Below are 20,753 nucleotides of genomic sequence, written 5' to 3'. Positions count from 1 at the left end.
GCCAAGGCAGATGCCATCCCATGATCCAGGCATGTTCCTGGTAGTAGCTAATGAAAAGGGCACGAGTGAAAGGGAGAGGAATGTGTGCTACTCCCTCTATTTCATATTATAAGTCGTTTTAACTTTTTTAAGTCGAAAGTTTGTAGAAAAATATAATAGCACTTGTAGCACCAATTTAGTTTTGTTACATCTAACATTGAACATATTTTGATAGTTTCTTTATTTTGTGTTAAAAATACTATATTTTTTATAAACTTAGTTAAGTCTATAAAAGTTAAAACAATTTATAATATAATATGAAATGGAAGTAGTAATAGCTTTAGCTGCTGCACGCAAGCATAATTCCAACACAGTTTTTTCAGTGATCTGCACCATTTCTGCAATGCAAGTCGTTTTTTTCTTTGAAGGTACGCAAAAGAGTTGCGCATCGTTCTATTAAGGGAGGCGCCTCTGCATACCGTCATCTTGGATAGGATACAGATACAGACGCCACTGTCACCAAAGAGAACTTTGGTTTTTGATATCGCCATAGCTTTGTTCAAGTTTCTAAGATATATATACATGCAGGCCAACCTGAAAGAGATTTGATTTTCTTTTAGTGCACAGCTGATGACAACTTTCTTTCTTGACCTTCTTGAGAGTTTCCTTTTGGCAAAAAAGATGACTTTAACTCGGTAACCATCATCTTCAATATATCATGAATCACTGAAATACTAGCACAGAGACTAGTATTAGGCCCTGTTTCTTTCAGCTTAAGATTATTATAATCTAGATTATTGAGTCAGATTACTATAAGCTAGATTGTTATAATCTGTAGTAGAATAAGCGGTTAGTTGTTTCTTTCCTAGATTATTAGAGCCTAGATTATTGGGTTTGCAAGTCTAAAGAGGGAGTGGGGTGGCATGGTGGGTAATTTTTTACCTAATAATCTGGAAAAAGCTCACCTAAATGAGCTTATCAGATTATAATAAGTTGGACTCCAGATTATAATAAGCTACTTTAATAAGTTATCTGTTTCTTTCAGCTTACTACCAATAATCTGGATTATAATAATCCCAAGCTGAAAGAAACGTGACCTTACTAAGATATTTTGTAGGAACGCAAGGATTATATAGAACTTGCAAACCGCTGAACAAATCAACGGTAATTAATGCAGATTCTCATCAACCATAAAATAGTCCATAGATAAAAGTTTAGCAATAGATGTTCAATATAACTTTACTCGAGTATTTATATTAGTTTTCTTGTTTTTAACAAAACGGTGATTTTGTATTTCGTAGTCGTTCGACGACCTAGAACCTCTGTATAATTTGCCGTAGCATTTTAAAGCAAAGCCTGAAATAGATTCCATTATTCTCTTTTAAAAGAAACTGCATGTTGTGCCAAGCATTTCGAAGCTGGTAGTAGCATCTGTTTCCGAATTCCAGAAGCTTCTCTTTGCAATGTGCATGCAGTTTGGCAGGTGGAAGTGACACCGGGCTTGGTCACTTCCATGCCCAAATGCAGCTTACGCCGTGTTTAATTCCAAAGTTATTCTTTAAACTTTCAACTTTTCCATCACATTAAAACTTTTCCTACACATACAAATCGTTTTAATTTCAACCAAACTTTCAATTTTGATATGAACTAAACACAGCCGTAGCACAGTTACGTTTCGGCCGCCTCATTTCGATCGCTCTCACCGCCGGTCACGAACCCAAAAGCGTGAGGTGATCTCCGGCGCTTTCCCGGCCACTCAACGCCGGCGATCAAGCCCAAGATCAGGCGGTCACTGTCACCACGCGGCACGCGCTCCCGCGTGTTTCTTCTTCTTTTTTTTTTCAACCAGTTTTAATTAAGCCAGATAGGGATGGATTGGCTTCACGATTAGGCTCTTCTCTTTCTTTTCTTAGCTAGCCAAGCTACTACTATCTTATCCTTAATTGATTAGTTCCAGCTCAAACCACACCCAGTTGATGCATACTAATACTAAGATTATATAGTATTATATCATTAATCATTTTCTGAAGAATGATGCATATGCATTGATCGAAAAGGAGTTTCTCTTAATTGTTTTTTTGTTGAATCTTAATTTTTTTTTCTGGAACCAAACTGTCTTAATGAGGTGATGCAATTGTTAATTGCAACTAGTGTCAAGCTGGACTGTACTGTGCATATAGCCTGATGGCTCTAACCTGGAGTAGAATGGTAGATACTTGTTTTCGTGGAGAAATGTTCTTGGATTTTTTGTCTCAATTACCACTAATGGTCTGTGATGCAACAGAAAGATTGGTAGATGTCATTTCTAAGCACATGGATGCCACTTCAAAAGCTAATTCAGTTTCTCTTCTACTAAAAAAATCTGCACTTGTTCTGGATCCTTCCTCCAATCTTCAGACTGAACAGTTCATTGTTTATTTTTGTAATCATATTCCTTGAATAAAACATTATTATTATGTGCCACGTATAATACTAATTGATGCTACTTATTGGTGTAAAAATGATCTCTCCGATGCTGACGACAATGGTTTGATTTAAAGTTGAATTAATTGCACAAACTACACATGCAAAAGCAGCGTTGCATACTGGAGTTATTTCTGAACCTTTTGTTTATTCACTTCCATTAATATACTTTTTCGAATAAGAACTTCCAATTAATATACTTGATAGTACCAACTTGGCCATACTGCTTTCATCAGAAAAGGAAAATTATATGCATATTTTCCTTTTGGAATGTCAGTAAGATGCTCCCAAGTTCCGATGGAGCAAAAATGTTTATCACCAAGTTGCCTTTTAGAATTATTCTCAAGCACAAAGTAGGTTTTAAAACTCATTGGGTTTGTGCAAAGCCAGCTCTAGACTCTAGTGGCCATTTGGGCAAAGAGGAGCTGAGCTGAAAGATTCTTATTTATCCCACACAAACAAAAAGAAACCGAGGAATAATTATGGGTAGTAGTTGCTGTTGTTATTGTTCAAGATCCTCTGAATCTAAATCAAGGTAGCAACTTGGGCAACACATCATATTCACGACTAATTTACTCTAAAATTGTGAGGGATTATGCATGTATCATAAAAAATGCTACTTATATATGTTAAGAAAAGCAACAAAAAAAAAAAGGCATTTTACCTCGGGAGCCACCATTCTGAATATGTAACTATAATTTTCAGGTGTTGATGTACCATTGTGAGATCCGACAAGATCGACAAGTTAATTTGGCAGACAGCTGTGATCTTGGCTCTCTACATCTAATGCATCTTGGTAGGGCTATTACTTTCACAAAATAATCAGGTTGCTTGTCCTATCTAATTCTGGTAGCTGAATTAAGTCCCTACACATTGCAATTTGCAGTACTTTCTTTAACATATCTTGTAAATAAATTAAAACAAACTAATTGGTTGTCCCATCTGGAAAGGACATCTTGTCTTTTTTTAAAGAGAAAGTTGATAACCAATAACTGAATGTCCCACCTAAGAAGACGCCAGACAGCTCTGAACATTATGTTGCAACTTCAGTTTGATCAACAGTGAATGCTGATCATCAGAAAGGATGTATAGATGTACTGTTCATTGCCAGTTTGTTAGGAAACATTTCCATAAATGTCTCTGGTAGAAAGCTTTGGAAACTGTAAGCTTTAGAATCCAGATCATCTAAACATATACCCCATATAGATTTTCCACAAGGGTATGAAAGGAGCACATCAGAATTACTGTCAATTTTTCATGAACTTTTCTTTCTTCAAGATGCTTCCAAGCTCCAATTCAGCAAAACATCTGTCACCAAGTTGGGTTCAATAACTACTCAACTGCAAATTTCATTTTCGAAATGGCGCTAAATTGAAAGTGTTGAAGAAATTTTGAAATGACACCAGTTCAGTTTCAGAAATTGTTCAGACATGTGTTGCAGAAATTGTTCAGTTCAGACTTCAGATCAGATGAAATTTTACTAGTCTCTCTGCATGGGCCGGATAAATATTCATGGGCCGAAAAGGCCCATATAACTGGAATCCATCTTGTCTCTCCCCCACTGACAAGTAGGGCCCACACAACCAGGACCAGAGCCCAGATGCAATCACTAGCATGCGATTCGCTCCCATCCTCCGGAACCCGCGCCGCCGCCGCCTCCTCCGCTCCGTAAACCCTAGCCTCGCCGCCATGTCGCCGCCGGCCGCCGCCCACCTCGCCACCGCCTCCGATCCCGACGAGGACCTCTGCTTGAGCACCGAACCGGTCGCGCCCGCGGAGGAGGCCTCCCCGCCCTTGCCCGCCCCTCCGCCGCCGGTGTCCGCGGAGGAGAGGGTGGAGCGCGCGTGGGCGCACTGGAGGCGGCTGGGCTCCCCGAAGATGGTGGTGGCGCCCATGGTGGACAACTCGGAGCTCCCCTTCCGCATGCTGTGCCGCCGCTACGGGGCGACCGCCGCATACACGCCCATGCTCCACTCCCGCATCTTCTCCGAGAACGAGAAGCACAGGGCTATGGAGTTCACCACATGCAAAGTAAAATTCTCCTTGATGGTTGGTTCATACGATTTTTTTTCTATTCAATTCTTGGATCCTTCAATTAGAGCGCTCGGAGTAGTTTAAGGGAATTCTTCACTGGAGTAATAATTGTGATGATGCTTTGATAATTCGTAGTAGTTACCGAGAAAATTCCGAGCAATACATCGTCATATCGTAGACAAAGGATTAGGTAGTTGTTTTGATAATTAGGTTTTATTGTGCTGTCACCTCTGTAATCCACTGATCGTTCTTTGTATTGGTTATGGAACATACTAAAAACAGAATGTGACAATTGGTGGTATGTTATACAGGAGGACCGTCCACTTTTTGTTCAGTTCTGTGCAAATGATCCTGACATTTTGTTACAAGCAGCAAAGATTGTGGAACCGTACTGCGACTATGTCGATATCAATTTTGGGTAATGTTGTATTCCCTACTCTCTATGCTGAAAATTTCCTCTGCTCTTACTTATCTGGCATTTTACTGTTTAGTAGATCTTCCCCAGTTTTGCTCAGTTAATTGAAATGTCGATTTTCCTTAATAAATGAGCATTACTTGATACCATGTTTCGTTCTGGATGCTCTTCTAAATGGTGATACCACCTCTCTGAAATCTTGCAGATGCCCACAGCGCATTGCTAGAAGGGGGTACTATGGTGCGTTTCTCATGGACAACCTTCCTCTCGTAAAATCCCTTGTACAGAATCTATCAGCAAACCTCCATGTTCCAGTATCATGCAAGATTCGCATATTCCCACGACTGGAGGACACACTGGCCTACGCAAAGATGCTTGAAGAAGCTGGTGCTTCTCTGGTAGCTGTGCATGGGCGGACCAGAGATGAAAAGGATGGGAAGAAATTTCGAGCTGACTGGGATGCTATTAAAGCTGTCAAAGATGCTCTTAGGATACCTGTTCTTGCAAACGGAAACATTCGCCATTTGGATGATGTGAAGGATTGCCTTGAACATACTGGTGCTGATGGTGTGCTTTCAGCTGAAACTCTTCTAGAAAATCCAGCATTGTTTGCTGGTTTCCGGACAAAGGAATGGAAAGAAAATGGTGATGAAGATGAAGCTAGTGGCTTAGACCAGGCTGATCTAGTCATTGAGTATTTGAAACTGTGCGAGCAGTACCCTGTTCCATGGAGAATGGTTCGATCCCATGTTCACAAGATGCTAGGGGACTGGTTTAGAGTGCATCCTCAAGTGAGGGAGGAACTCAATGCTCAGTCCAAGCTCACTTTCGAGTGGTTGCATGATATGGTAAAGAGGCTGAAGGATCTTGGTGGAGGAATACCACTTTACAGAAACAATAATGCTTTACAGACCACATCAAATGGGCTAGCTGCAAGCAACGCCTGACGATCACCTTCCAATTTTGATCATTCAACATATAGCTTACAAATTTATCAACCAAGATTTTAGCAGCAAAGCACTTGGTTTTAACTTACATCAGTATACAGCGAAACATCATTGTTGTAGTGCAACACCACATTTCCTTCTAAGAAAGGAAGTTTTGAGAAAGCATTTTACCTGTTGCTCCGTTAGCATGTTTTGAGCAACTACTATGATCACCTTATGGTCTGTAACAACTGGTGTATAACTAATTGTATACTTGCATGCATTATTGTAATGTTCCGCATATGGTCCATTTTTTATGAGAATGTGTTTATAGCTGCTTGTTAGTTGAGCTGGTGCAGATTTGGTCTGTTCTGGATTTTTACTTGAAATTGTCATGTGTGACCTTGTCTATGGTTGCCACTACAATCATGTTCATTTTTACACCAGTTTCGTTTGATCATGTCACATATAAATTCTAATACGTGGAATTGTTTGAAATATACAAATTAAGCATCTTGATTTTGGGATAAAACTGATGAAACTACCAACAGAGACCAAGCCAGCAGTCATCTCAGTTCTGTACTTTTGTGTTAGTGCTCAGAAGGTACACATACTATACTAGAACAGTGACAAAACCATACATATACTACCATTGCTGTTGCTGATGGCTGCATTATTTGTTTTTGTAGGATAATAACCACTACAGAACTATGTCAAGTGCTACCAATCAAAGAAGCATAAAAAAAAAGACAAAAAAAAAGAAAAGAGGAGAAAAGTTCTATCTAATCTTGTGTTGGGGAGTGCTGCTTCGCCATCCTGAGATGGCCTCGCCGCGCCGCCGGTCGCCGGAGATCATCACAACGGGTCGGCGAGCAACTCCGGCCGCCAATCCGACTTCTCGGCGTAGAGCAGCGCCTCGCCGTTCTTGGAGAAGGTGAGCCGCACGTCCCAGTGGAGCGACCTCAGCAGCCTCTCCACCTCGCCGACGGCGCCGGAGTCGTCGCGCACGACGATGCTCCCCCCCGGCCTCACGATCCTGTCCACCTCCACCACCACCGGCAGCACGGCGCACCTGAACACAAAGATACCAAAAAACATTTCTCGATCGATCGCCGGCCATGGCGAAGGCGAAAGCAAAGATGGGAGAAGATCGATCGAAGAGAGCATCAATGGCGGCTGACCTCTCCTTGATCTTGGAGAAGAGGCGGTCGGCGTGCAGGAGGTCGTATGTCCTCGGGTAGGTGCTGAATGACTCGCACCAGTCATGGTACATCCCGATCAGCCCTCGCTCGAAGATGATCGGCAGCGTGTCCGCCGCGTCGACATTGACGACGTTCATCACCCAGATCTTGTGGTCTCTCATGGCCGCCGCGAACCTGACAAGGAGAGAGAGGTCAGCATCGTCTTCTTCTTCTTCTTAGTTGTAAGTACTACCTCCGTTTCAGCCTTTTACGAGACGTTTTGACTTTGGTCGGAGTCAAACTACTCTAATATTTATAATACCAAATTAGTTTTATTAAATCAATAATGGAATATATTTTCATAATAATTTTTTCTTGGGTTAAAAATGTTATTATTTTTTAAAACAAAGTTAAAATAGTTTAACTTTGAACAAAGTTAAAACGTCTTGTATTCTCAAACGGAAGAAGCAGCAGCAATGGCGCAATGGCGATGGGTGTGTGACCTACCCTCCGTAGGTGGCTCTCATGTCCATGACGTTCCTGACCCTGGACCAGTCGATGCCGAGGCCGTTGAGGTACGACCTGTCGACGACGCGGCGCCAGTGGTCGTAGTCCACGGCGAAGTCCTCCGGCGCCGGCTTGCCGTACACGCCGGCGCGGGAGGCGTTGAGCCAGTGCGGCGGCGCGCGCAGCCGCCGCGGCCACTCCGCCGGCCACGCGGCGCCGCGGTCGGACGGGGCGACGGGGACGCGGTGCATGCAGGCGTTGAGGCGGATGTACCACGCGACGTCGGCGTCGTCGTCGTCGCTGCACATCGGAGGCTGCTGCCGCCGCCGCGTCTCGTAGCACTCGTTGGAGGTCGGCTTGCGGTAGAAGGCGGCGCCGATGCCGTTGAGGCGGTCCTTCTTGATGGCGACGAGCTCCCAGCACATGGACTTGGTGAGCGCGGTCATGGCCTTCCAGATCTGGACGTCCTCGGTGAGCTTCTGGTACACGGGCGTCGCCGACCAGACGAAGAAGCCGCCGGGGCGGAGGACGCGGTTGAGCTCGAGGAGGAGGGCGCCGCCGTCGGCGTGCCACGGGACGCGGCACCGCGCGCAGTGGACGAGGTCGAACACCTTGCTGGGGAAGGGGAGGCGCTTGGACCCCATGACGGCGGAGATGGCCGGGATGCCGCGCTCCAGCGCCATCTGCACCTGCGCCTCGTGCTCGTCCTTGGGCGCGAACGACATGGCCACCACGTCGCGGTCGAACAGGTAGCCGCCGAAGCTCGCCACGCCGCAGCCGACGTCGAGCACCACCCGCGTCCGCTTCCCCCACGCGATCCCCCGCGCCGACTGCTGCAGGAAGTCGATGTAGTGCAGCGCGCCATGGATGAACTGCGTCCCGCCGCCGGGGAACGTCAGATACTGCCCGCTCACCTTCACCCAGTTCTGGTGCCCCTTCACCTCCACCAGCTTCGTGTGCGGCACATTGCTGTACCAAACCTGCACGCCGCCGACATTGACATGACACGAAGCAGCAGCAAAATGTGTAATTAAGCAATGGATGGCGATCGAACAGGTGGCGTGCATACCCTGTCTCGGCTCTTGGGCCACTCGATGGGGCGGCGGTAGCCGGCGGGGAGGGGGACGAGGCACGTCGGGCCCTCGTCGGGGCAATGCCGCTCGCGGTGCTCGTACCGCCGGTAGTTCTCCGGCCGCAGCTTCTTGATGGCCTTGTCGTTGTCCAGACATGGGATGTAGTCAGGGCCGGTCTTCACGTTGCACAGCCGCCACTCCGGCTCCTCGCCGCCGCCGCCGCCGCCGGCAGCGGCTTCGACGCTGTTGTCGTCGACGCCAGCCGCCTCGTCGCGCCGGTCTTTCTCCTGGTGGGAGTGATCGGCTTGCGTCGCCCACGCGTTCTGCTCGTCGACGCCGGTGGCGGACACCTCCGCGCGGTCTTCCTCGCCGGGGAGCGTGTCGACCATCTCCTCCGTTCGCTCTGACACGGTTGGCTTGTCCTCCGGGTCGACCTCGCCGCCGGCGTCGGACTCCGACGTGCGCGCCGCCTCTGCTTCGCTGCCACGCTCCTCCTCCGGTTGCTGCTGCTGCTGCTCGAGCAGCATCTCCTCGCCTTCCCCGTGATCCGCCATCACGTACCCTTCACCGATCTGCCCTTCCTCCTGCGCTTCACGGCGCAAGCTCGCGCCGCCGTCGACGCCATGATCGATCTGCTCCTCCTCGCGCTGCCGCTGCCCGGCGTTGCTCTCCTCCTCGACGCCGCCGTCCAAGCTCTTCTCCTCCACGGCGGCGGCGGCGCGAGGCTCTCCTAGCGGCATCTGCAGGTGCAGCTCTTGGCTCTCTTCTCGCGCGGCTTCTTCCTCGTCCTCCCCGACGCGTGCGCGGCGCGCTCCAGTCGTCGCCGCCGCCTCCTCCTCTTCCGCGTTGGCCTCGCCGGATGACACGCTGCCATCCTCCTCGCGTCGCTGGGCGTCGTCCATGGCCGCGACGGCGCTCTTGGTCTCCTCCTCGTCGGCGCCATGGTCATCAAGATCGGGCTTCCCACGCGGGTCGTCGTCGCCATCGCCGTGCTCCTCCTCGGCGCCATCCTCGTCAGCGATCCTCCCCCGCGCCGCCGCGTCATGGACCCGCTCGACATCGCGCGGCGGCGCCGGGGGCGCCTTCCTCTCGGGCCTACTGACCTCGTACGCGAACGACGAGCGCGTGGTGTGCCGGTACGTCGTCGTGACGGTGCCGCCGCCGCCGCCGCCGCCGCTGCCACCGTCGCCATCGACGACGGAGCCCGCGAGCGACGCCGACGAGGCGGAGGTGAGGAAGTAGGCGCCGGCGACGCAGAGCGTGACGAGCACGGCCGTGGTGGCGTAGTAGACGCACGTGGAGGCGGCGGCGGAGGAGGAGGACACCGACGAGGAGGAGGAGGAGGAGGACGCGGCGCCGCGCTTCCCGGAGGCGCCGCGCGAGCTCCGGCCAAGCCCCGCCATTGATCGGACAAGGACGAGTAAAGTGCGGGAGGGCGCGGGTTTAGGCTTTGTGTTGGTGGGTGACGTGGCGCGCCATGCGCAGAGCTCCCGGGAGCGTGGGGTGATCCCGGCGAGGCGGGGGCGCGTCCGGATGTGACGATGACATGTGGGGCCACGCCTGGCCGGTGGTCGTGGGCCCTCAACTCGCCGGCCGGTTTGCATTTGCATGGGGAGCTTGAGAATCGGGACAAAGGAGAAGCGTCGTCGTCTCTCCTTGACATTCCTCTCTAATTTTCTCAACCATTTCGTCTTCTCTTCACTATTTCCTTTTGTTTAACTGGCTACTCTATCCGTTTCAAATTAAAAGTCGTTAATTTTGACTTTGAACAAAGTCAAACTATTTCAAATTTAATTAAGTTTGTAGATAAATATAATAATGTTTATAACACCAAGTTATTTTATTAAATTTGCAGTTCAATATATTTTCATAATATATTTGTCTTGAGTTAAAAATATTATTTTTTTTCTACAAACTTAGTCAAATTTGACTTTGTCCAGAGTAAAAACGACTTATGATCTGAAAATATCGATGATGCTCTACTCCGAGCGACCGCCCCTCCCCCATGTCCGTATATGCTGGACCCACCTACTTCTCTCTCCCTTTTTTCCACAAAATATATTTCACCTAGTATACTTACAATGTTTTACTATTTATAGATCTAATGTTGCAGTGAATTAAAATATTCTTTTGCAACAAAAAATCAACATATTTTGGAAACTCTCTATTAGGGAATTTAGTTTATTTTTTGTTCCACCAAAAATGTTTCGCACAGTGTACTCACTATATATAGATCTAATGTTGCAGGGAACTGAAACATTCTTTCGCTATTTGCTGAAACATTGTTTTTATATAAGGTGAAACAACACCCGATTTAAACGAGTGAAACATTTTCGATCTACTTAGTGAAACATTTCCGATATGCCTGGTGGAACATCGTGCAACATTTAAAAATAATTCAATAATAAGCTAATTTTTTTTGTCGGAATATATCAATGTGTGGTCTTGTTTTGAAGATTTAATTGCAACGAATTTAATGGTGCAATCGGATCATGATTTGGATAATTAATTTAGGAGAAAAATCAGTTTAGAGTAGTTTTGCACGTAAATCGGTCGCCCGAGCGGTAGGCTCGTCCTGAAAATATTACTATTTTTCTACAAACTTAGTCAAATTTAAAGTAGTTTGACTTTGTCCAGAGTAAAAACGACTTATAATCTGAAATGTAGAGAGTATTATATTGTGCTAACAAATTTATTACAACTCCCTCCATCCTTAAAGAACTATTATCATTCTAGCTCGTCGAAGATAGATTAAGCACAAAGTTAAAATACTAGTAATCTAGCTCTTTATAAAATGCGGAGATAAAATAAGAGGGATATGCACACTGGTTCAGCGGCTAAAATGAGAAGAAAACTTTTAAATAATATTAAAATAATATCAAAGAAGTCTAGTGAACTTGGCTCTGCTTTGCAGCATGCTCACACAATCTTTGAAATTAAAGCACGAAATGCTATGACATTCAGGGAGGGAAATACGAACATTGTACACCTCCTCATCAAATCAAAGATTGTGTTGAGCTCTGGGAGCATCTTGTCAAGCCAAATATTCATGCGCAAATCTGTTGTTGGGCGATAAAGATGGATTAGCCCACACGATGATCACCATGTTTTCCTTTTTCGCTTTCTTTCCCTTTTTTTTTTTTTTGCCTCCTTTTCTTTCTTTGTGTTCTATATCACTCTTTTCTGTTTTCCGCTGTGTTTCGGCCATTTGGCCTTGTAACTCTTGACCACCAATGGTTACAAGGTAAACTCTCCACCTTTTGCATAAAAAAAACTCCACTCTAAAAAAACTTTCTTTGTGGGATAAATTCTAAAACTAAATTATAGTCTTTTAAGAGACAGAGTAACAATATTACTTCGATGAGTTTTTAAGGATAAATACAACAGTTAAGCCTTGCAATGATTTAAATAACGAATGCTCTAACCTTAATCAACTAGAATATTTTTATTATATTTTACTCTTTCACTTATATTATATCTCCTCCACATCAATAGATTGGTGAGGAAATGTATATGCATATGTAATTCTGATGAGACAAGATGGTGATGGAATCTGAATAACTTTGATGTTTGATACAAATACATATACAATATAATGGTCAAAAGATGAGGATGACATCTCAATAAGTACTTTCAAGGACCAGGAAAAAAAACCATTTTGAAAGAGTCATCTCTGAACCAAAGTATATACTCAGTAACACAAAGTCATCAGCAAGTAGGAGTACAGTGTAATTGCAGGATGTGTACTGTAACGTCTCAATCTCGTACAACCGTTGGAAAGGCACATCAGCGTCATACCTGAAATGTATGTGGCTAGCAGGTGAAAGCATTGCACGGTAGGTGGGTGTGCATATAGTGCCCTCCTGCCTAGTGTAAATTAAGGCGCACTGTGGCTTGGCTACTGCTACTTTTATAAAGTTTTTGCACTATGGGATGGGTTGTTTCTTAGGGAGTAGCTTGGTAATATTGTGCACGGCAGTAGCTAGTTTCTTCTTCAAGGGTAGTTTGGTATAAGATTGTACATGAGTTGTTCGGGTAACAATATAGCAATATATATAAGATGATTTTTACCATTATTAAGGAGGTACCACCAGGTAATTAAGGTATTGAGTATAGTTACCATTCAAATCTAACCGTTGAACTATTATGTCATGATATTATATATGGTCATAACTTTGGCTTGATATATCTTCCCTATCTAGTTTTCGCTCGGTCTCCATGGCATCCAATATCTCTAAGAGATTTACGCTGGCCTCTGTCACCCGCCCCTATGGTCGTCGTGTCTGTGGTGCTAGTACCGGGTTGGAGGAGATCAAAAGGTCATCGAGCCGGTCCATTGCTGCATCCACCGCACTAAGCTCATCGCTATGGCCGCTAGGTGACAGCGGCGATACGTCGGGGAAGGATGTTAAGGACGAATGCATTGGAGGAACATGGAGTGGGTGGTGCGAAAAGAAAATTAATCATAACCTTTATAGGGTGTCGGAAGGCTTGGTACCCGGTGGGACTAGGCACCGACGCTACTAGATACGAAATGATTCTCAGCCATTTGATGATGCTCAATAGACGGCCACGATTTGGTCTATGTCTCCCCTCAAGGATTGTAAAAGTTCTCTATATGTATTGGAATTTTTCTTTTCTGGAGAATTTTTTACTTGATGTAGTAATTGCTATGATACTTGGCATGAATCAAGGAATGCAAGCTAGAAACCTTTGTGCATGTAAGCATCGTTGACCAAAATATATAGACCAAAATTTCCAACAATATGTATTCTTTTTTATCACATATGTATACACTCCTACCTTAGTCAATGGAAGCATATGAATGCCCATTGAGTATTGGAGTAAACCTACACGAAAGAGAAGAGAAAAAAAAAAGGTATCGTTGCTGCTGGTAATAAAAGAAAAGGAGGTACTCCTAGATGGAAACAGGTCTCTTGTCACTCACCCCTGTAGTTTGTGCAATGACAAGTCACATACAAAGTGCTGGAAGTGATAGTATGTGGGCATTAAGTGGTGCCTGGACTAGAAAGTTGCAGCGAGTGTTTTCCACTTGTGTCCAATGGCGCATGATTGACCGTGTCGTCCTCGTCGCCGTTGCATCTATGGAACTGAGCTGCCCATCCCCTCTCCTCCGTAGCAAAGGCATCACAGATTCACAGGTCGCCCATCACGTCGATCGATCAGTAACTGTTACAGCAAGCATGTAGAATAGCCATTTCTGAACCTGCGAGGTTGCATCTATCCATGGTTAAAACAAGTCGCCGTACTACGAACCATTGGTGTCATATGTCCTTTGATTCGTTGGGGGTGACATGACTAGTCACGAGCTGCCTATATGTAACACTAGAAGAGGCTTCTAGTGGTCGTAGTAGCTTGGTTTGGTTGCTGGACAATGAGAGTTGGTAGCAAGAGGTGCACCCTGCTGTCCCCCCGGTTCAGGGATAAAATGAAGCACAGGCTGGAACTTAGATTGTCTAGAGATGGTAATTGGTCAATTGGTGAAGTTGTGACTTGTGATTACGAGCATCTTGCTCTTGCAAGACATTGCTCTCCCCTTCGCTCGTAATTGGTAGTTTGTTGTCATTGGCCTTGTTTGGATCCTCCGGGCTATTAAATAGCCCTCCGAAATCTTGCTATTTAGGATTATTAAACGTAGATTACCGACAAAACCGATTCCATAACCCCTAGACTATTTTGCGAGACGAATCTAATGATGTATATTAATCCATAATTAGCGGTTGATCACTGTAGCATCACTGTAGCAAATCATGGATTAATATATCTCGTTAGATTCGTCTCGCAAAATAGCCTAGGGGTTATGGAATGGGTTTTGTCAGTATTCTACGTTTAATACTCTTAAATAGCAAGATTTCGGAGGGCTATTTAATAACCCTCCGGATCCAAACAAGGTCATTGTCTTTTAGAAACACCTAGGGGTCTTCTGGCCAGCTCCACGAGGTGGTGGGTTAGACGACCTGGGTTCGAAACCTCACCCCTTCTAATTATTTGATATTATGTTATTTTCTAATATTCACGTCTGTTTTGTTGTCATCGTCTTTCTAAGTGTGCGTGCTTGCAAAGGAAAGGAGTAGAGAGAGAGAGAGAGAGAGAGAGAGAGAGGCACATCAGCAGATCGAGAGAGAGAAGCTGGTATGACAAAAGAAAAGAAAAGACAGAAGATGACTCATGCACACTTGCGAAATCAAACCAAAAGAGAATCAAAGCGAGGCAATATGTACGCGCAGAAGCAATGATGAAGCGAAAGCCGAAATGGTGCTAACCGTTGGGCGGCCAGCCACGCATGCAGCGAATCGGTCGATCGATCATGCAGCTGCTAACACACACACAAGAGATGACGAGACGAAACTCAGCCGGCCGGTGATTCGACCGAGAGTAGGTGACACAGCCAAGCAGAATAGAGGCTATGTTTAGGGGAGCTTCTAGCTGCTGCAGCTTCTAAGCTCCCCCAAACAGTATATCTTTTGGTTCATATTCTAAGAAGTTGTAGTTGTAGAATCCAGAAAGTGAACCAGAAGCTAGAAGCTGAAAAACCTAGCTTTTCAATATTCTCAGAAGCTGTAGTTGTAAAATCTAGAAAATGAATCAGAAACCAAAAAACTGGAAAATCCAGCTTTTCTAGATTCTTATAAATTGTTTACAAATCAGCTGCTTCTCATAATTTTAAACTCCACAAACACTGCAGGATCCGTCGCCGCGAACCGAGAGACGTTACGGTATACGGAGTGGGCACGATTGCTTTCACGAGTTGGGAATCCGTTGGTGTCGTACGTCTCGTCTATGGCGTGCTGTATGTCCTCTCCTTCTTTCTTCCTTTCCAAATAAGCACTCCTCTTCTTCCTCCTCCTCCTCCTCCGCCTCCTCTTCTCATTCCCAACTCATCGATCCATCAGTAGCTAGCTGCATTGTCCGGCGAGAGAGATAGCTGCTGCAGGGGGCGGCCATGGGGAGGGGCAAGATCGAGATCAAGCGGATCGAGAACGCGACCAACAGGCAGGTGACCTACTCGAAGCGCCGCACGGGGATCATGAAGAAGGCCAGGGAGCTCACCGTGCTCTGCGACGCCCAGGTCGCCATCATCATGTTCTCCTCCACCGGCAAGTACCACGAGTTCTGCAGCCCTTCCACCGAGTCTGTATCTCCATCGCCACTTCGACTCTATGATCTTCTCCATCCTGATTATACTATATATATAACTGCATCATATCGATCTTAATTGCATCCTGCTGCAGCATCAAGGGGATCTTTGACCGCTACCAGCAAGCCATCGGCACCAGCCTTTGGATCGAGCAGTATGAGGTTGATTTGTTTAATTTCTTCCTTTCTTCCCCTCCGCTAGCTGCAACCAAGCTGCTCACTTCGATTCTCTTCTTATGATTTGTTTTCTCATCTTTTGCTCGATTCGTTTTTTCAATTTCCACTCCAGTTTCTTTCCTTTAATTCTATGTCCCAACTCTCTTCTGCTCGTTAATTGGTTTGGTTTGGTTTGTTTTCATCCATCAGAATATGCAGCGCACGCTGAGCCATCTCAAGGACATCAACCGCAACCTGCGCACCGAGATCAGGCCAGCACAAATTTCACCCCTTTAATTACTTTCCTCTCTTCTCCTTAATTAATCCCTCTTAGTATATAGTTACTGGGGGATTTTAGCTTGAACAAGAGATCCAAGTTTACAACGTTTTTCAAGATATGTACTGCTGGATCTGAATATAAACAACCATACGTGTGTGCAGGCAAAGGATGGGAGAAGATCTGGACGGGCTGGAGTTCGACGAGCTGCGCGGTCTTGAGCAAAATGTCGATGCCGCCCTCAAGGAGGTTCGCCACAGGAAGGCATGCACGCACGCCCTAATTAAATTACGAACCCTAATTTGCTCAATACTAAAACGTCGTTCAATTCCTTAATTCAAGGGTGGTAGATCCTTGTATTTTGTGCACACTAGATCTACGGTTCATGATCAGATCCGTGCATATTTCATGCTTCTCGCTACAGATCTACGAGTTTCTTGAACCCTTCTTGGCTTCTTGCATGTGTGGAAATTATATTGATGGTTTTTAATTTGGCCTCGGTTGCTTGCTCGTATTAAACAAGATAATTTTAAGGTTTATGCTTTATAGAAACATAATTTATGTGTACTATTGTTTTATCTTACAACTAGTAGGATGTATGCTCATTGATCTATTGGACTGTAACATATTAAACTTTCTGCTTAATGTATCCTAGCCTTTTAATTTGTTTCAGTTTTCTCATGATTAATTCGGTTTTAATTTCTGCAGTATCATGTGATCACCACACAGACTGAAACCTACAAGAAAAAGGTCAGGAATAAGCCATGCCCATTTTCTCAGTATTTGTTTCTGGTTAAATTTTATATATATATATATACCACCAATTTTATTCCTTCCTCTTGAAACTGTTGGCTATAGGTGTACATCTACTGTGGATTTTATTCCTTCCCTTGGAAGCTGTTGACTATGTGTGCATCTCTTGTGGATATATAGGCCGGATTTAATCAATCCATTATCTTAAAAAAAATACTGCCAATATTATGCCTAATAATGCAGCAATATTAGTATATATATGTATGTTCTTCTGGTGCAGTAATAAGGGTATATCTAGATATCTGCACAAGCCTATATAAGTGTATATTTATCTTCCCCAATTCCTTCCTTTAATTGCTTCACTTTTGTGGCCACCATCACTGCTTAAATTTGCTTAGTTTGGCCAATAAGTTCGCACTTGCAGTGTCGTCTATGTTCACATGTCTTTCTGAAGAGCTATATGCTATCCCTTTGATTGTACGTTGTTCACATTTTTCCTGACGATATTAAGTTCCTCCGGGTAAAATATACATTGATCCCGTGAACTAAATTGCACTCACCCAATAACCTGCATTTTGCCTTATTGCGTGCTAATTTAGCCATATACATAGCCATGGATCTCCCAGTTTCTGTACTTGAACAGTCGAAGCTAGCTAAGCTAGCCCTTGAATCGATCAAAAGCCAAAATAAAAGATCTGACAAGCACCATGACGCCTCTCAACCGAAACATGCATGCTAATGTACAGTGTGCATTACCATGCGTGTCTGTGCATTTCCATACTATCTACACATCAATATATTTGATCGAGGCTACCTGATCTACACATCTAGTCTAAGCTATACACATAGCCATCAGTAGATGTACATCGATGTTAATTGGAGCATGCATTGTCATGTGCATTCCTATACATTACATGATGAACAACGCACGCAATATAATGCGATCTGCGATGCAGTTTTCTATGTCTTTTTTGCAAGCTAGGACTCATGACAAACAGCAAAGGACAGTAGTATGAATTGGGCATGTATCTGCATATATATGCGTATATGTATCTCCTGTTAAGCAAACAACTAAGCCAGGATCGGTAGCTATATAAACTAGCTGTACCTAGAGACGATGAAGCATGCATGCTTATTTTGGTCCCCCGGCTATTTAGGAGAGTAGCATGTCAAACACGGATTTTTATGAGAGATTGCATCGCGGCGTGATACCTTTTGGTAGATAAGGGACGGCATTGAGGCTTTATGATTTGCAAGAATTTGGAAACCAAACCATTACGGCCGCTGGCTTACTGAATCTTATAGTGGGGTGTACTACTAATTAATTACTCAGCTTGAACAACTGAGCAAAAGCGAATACTTTTGACTTTACATTCAATCGACTTTAATAGGGAGTACTCTTTGTTCATTGTTTTGTAGTTTTACCTGCGGTTAGCTGGTCAGAATTAAACATATATATGTAGCTGAATAAGTAATTCATTGCATCGAGGGAATCAATTGTTAACCATTCATGCATATCTAACTGTGTTGTCGGCTGAGGTGAAAATTAACCAGTTCATGCATGCATGTTGGCATACAGTATAAGCTAGCACATCACAAATTCACAATCACCTTCAAGTGTTTAATTTCGCTGCATTAGCTACTCCTTTGGTCTTGTTACGTGAGAGAGCTGACAGAGAGTAGTGTATAAACTCTGAACAAAGAACTGCACTTTGATATGGAGCTAGCTAGAAGATGACTTTGAATCTGTATATATAACTTTGTCATTGTGATATGGGAGAGGATAACTTGCTTAAATTTTATGTGAGTGATTGTTCATAGAAATTAACTTGAAGATTGTTTCTTGTGTGCTATAGCATGTTGTCCGAAGATGCAAACATGTATATACACACATGGCAGTGACACACTCTACTGCTACTTGCACACACTTGCTGACCCTATGCCTATACATGCATGCATGATATAATTTGTCTGTCTATAGCTAATAGAGATTGGTTTCTACATTAATTGATCCGGTGTGTGCATGCATATAATGCAGGTGAAGCACTCCTACGAGGCGTACAAGACTCTGCAGCAGGAGCTGGTAACCTAGCTATCAAGCAATTTTTTTCAGTTATAGCCAGAAAATTAATTGTTAGTTTCTCCAATGCAGGCTAGCTAATTTGATTGTACTCTACTGTTGGATGAATGTTTGAATTAATTCAGGGGTTGCGCGAGGAGCCGGCGTTCGGGTTCGTGGACAACACCGGCGGCGGGTGGGACGGCGGCGCCGGAGCCGGAGCCGGCGCCGGCGCGGCGGCGGACATGTTCGCCTTCCGCGTGGTGCCCAGCCAGCCCAACCTGCACGGCATGGCCTACGGCGGCAACCACGACCTGCGCCTCGGTTGATATATCATCGCCGCCGCCGCCGCCGCCGGCGGCCTGCTCGTCGCCGGCCGGCCGGCCGCCGGACACCGTATCATCGCTCGATCTAGATAACAAGCCGACGAATAAATTGCAGTGCTCGTGTTACTTACCTGCATGCGCATGCATTATTATCGATCAACGCAAGAACTTCATTTCATTTAACAAGCCGCTTGATGTGTGCTATGATCCAGCGGTTAAACCGTGTGTTTTCTCTTGACATTTTGTACTACCAGCTAGCTACTGATGTTGTATTATGTATGCGTGGATAATTTCAAACTTATTTGCCATGCTTGCTTTATTTAGCTTTGAGTATGATCAAGTGATGAGAGTCACCTAGCTCGAAGGATTAATTATTGTGTACAGCTCAAATACATTATTTGGCTACTGCCTGCTGCTGTCCGAGTAATTATTTACACCTGTGGTATATCGCTTAGTCCGTTATTTTTGTTGGGATTTTGTTGTTTCTTTTTTTTCTTCTTGGTGTGATTTTTTTTCTCTCTTTATCTGTGGGTTTTTTCTTTGGCTTCTCCTATATAACTTTCTTCTCTTCTTAATGAAATGACGCATAATTCTCTTGTGACTTTTAGGGAAAAAAAAATTACCTCCGTGGCCAACCAGCAAGCTCGCCCTCGCCAGCGCCGGTGAGGGAGAGGAGATCGTCGTCGTTGGCTGTTTTATGGACCGGACAGCCCAACAATTACGGCCCTGTAACCCGTGATGTAGTCGAATGAGTCCTCTGGGTAAAAGCCCACTCAGCCCATAGAGTTAACTTACGTGGGCCGAATTGTCGCGCACCCAAGGTGTCTGCTCCGACTCCTGCGCTGCACGTGGGCCCATAAAAAGGTGAAACCAAGTGTGGACCTTAGTTGGGCTTAATTCTGGCCCATTAATAATCGCTGGACACCGTCCATGCTAGCTACTGCATTTTTTTTTCGATTTTAGTACCACCTTGGAAAGCTATAAACATCACCAGAATTTACACGAAAATTCTATATAAAAATCACCTTGAATTTACACGAAAATTTTACGTTTTCAATATATATTCATTTAAAAATGTAATCACCGCAGGTTAGTGCACTACACAGCCAAGGAGATAATTGCTGTAATTAACAATGTTATCCTCGACTAAATTAAGGTATTAAATTTTATATACGTACCTTCAATCGCCCGTTCAACTGGGAAATTAAGAAATGCAAAGTAGAAGAGACAAATTAACAGCGGCTTTTGGCCGCCTACTTTTCAAGTTCATGTGCTAAGCATATGGCATATTGCTAATCATGGGGTCGTATTAAGGAATCATAATCATCATGGTGATCATCATCATCACAAGGTGATTAATTAAATAATAAAGATTTAAAGGCGGCCGGCACCAGCTGAGACTAAGACTGGGCTCTGGGCTCAATCAGACGCACCGGACTTTCAGCT

General features: G+C 44.7%; 3 protein-coding genes across 3 annotated transcripts; 2 read left to right on the top strand and 1 right to left on the bottom strand.

The window, feature by feature from the left end:
* Positions 1-4,043: 4,043 nt before the first annotated feature.
* On the top strand, positions 4,044-6,161 carry LOC127776801 (uncharacterized). The gene is made up of 3 exons (XM_052303349.1): positions 4,044-4,473; positions 4,788-4,894; positions 5,097-6,161. The coding sequence occupies exons 1-3, from the start codon at positions 4,057-4,059 to the stop codon at positions 5,836-5,838; spliced, it is 1,266 nt and encodes a 421-aa protein (XP_052159309.1). The 5' UTR covers positions 4,044-4,056; the 3' UTR covers positions 5,839-6,161.
* Positions 6,162-6,274: 113 nt separating this feature from the next.
* On the bottom strand, positions 6,275-10,213 carry LOC127776800 (probable methyltransferase PMT24). The gene is made up of 4 exons (XM_052303348.1): positions 8,575-10,213; positions 7,506-8,485; positions 6,999-7,193; positions 6,275-6,889 (listed from the first exon to the last, which is right to left on the bottom strand). Exons 1-4 carry the CDS (start codon positions 10,186-10,188, stop codon positions 6,673-6,675), a joined length of 3,006 nt encoding a protein of 1,001 aa, XP_052159308.1. The 5' UTR covers positions 10,189-10,213; the 3' UTR covers positions 6,275-6,672.
* A 5,082-nt stretch (positions 10,214-15,295) lies between these two features.
* Positions 15,296-19,630, top strand: LOC127778034 (MADS-box transcription factor 16). The gene is made up of 7 exons (XM_052304676.1): positions 15,296-15,730; positions 15,832-15,898; positions 16,103-16,164; positions 16,334-16,433; positions 16,878-16,919; positions 18,961-19,005; positions 19,128-19,630. The coding sequence occupies exons 1-7, from the start codon at positions 15,543-15,545 to the stop codon at positions 19,308-19,310; spliced, it is 687 nt and encodes a 228-aa protein (XP_052160636.1). The 5' UTR covers positions 15,296-15,542; the 3' UTR covers positions 19,311-19,630.
* Positions 19,631-20,753: the final 1,123 nt, after the last annotated feature.

Source organism: Oryza glaberrima, chromosome 6, assembly GCF_000147395.1.
Source record: "Oryza glaberrima chromosome 6, OglaRS2, whole genome shotgun sequence".
NCBI classification, from domain to species: domain Eukaryota; kingdom Viridiplantae; phylum Streptophyta; class Magnoliopsida; order Poales; family Poaceae; genus Oryza; species Oryza glaberrima.
Note: the sequence above shows the minus strand (reverse complement) of the source record. Positions and strands in the feature narration are given on the sequence as shown.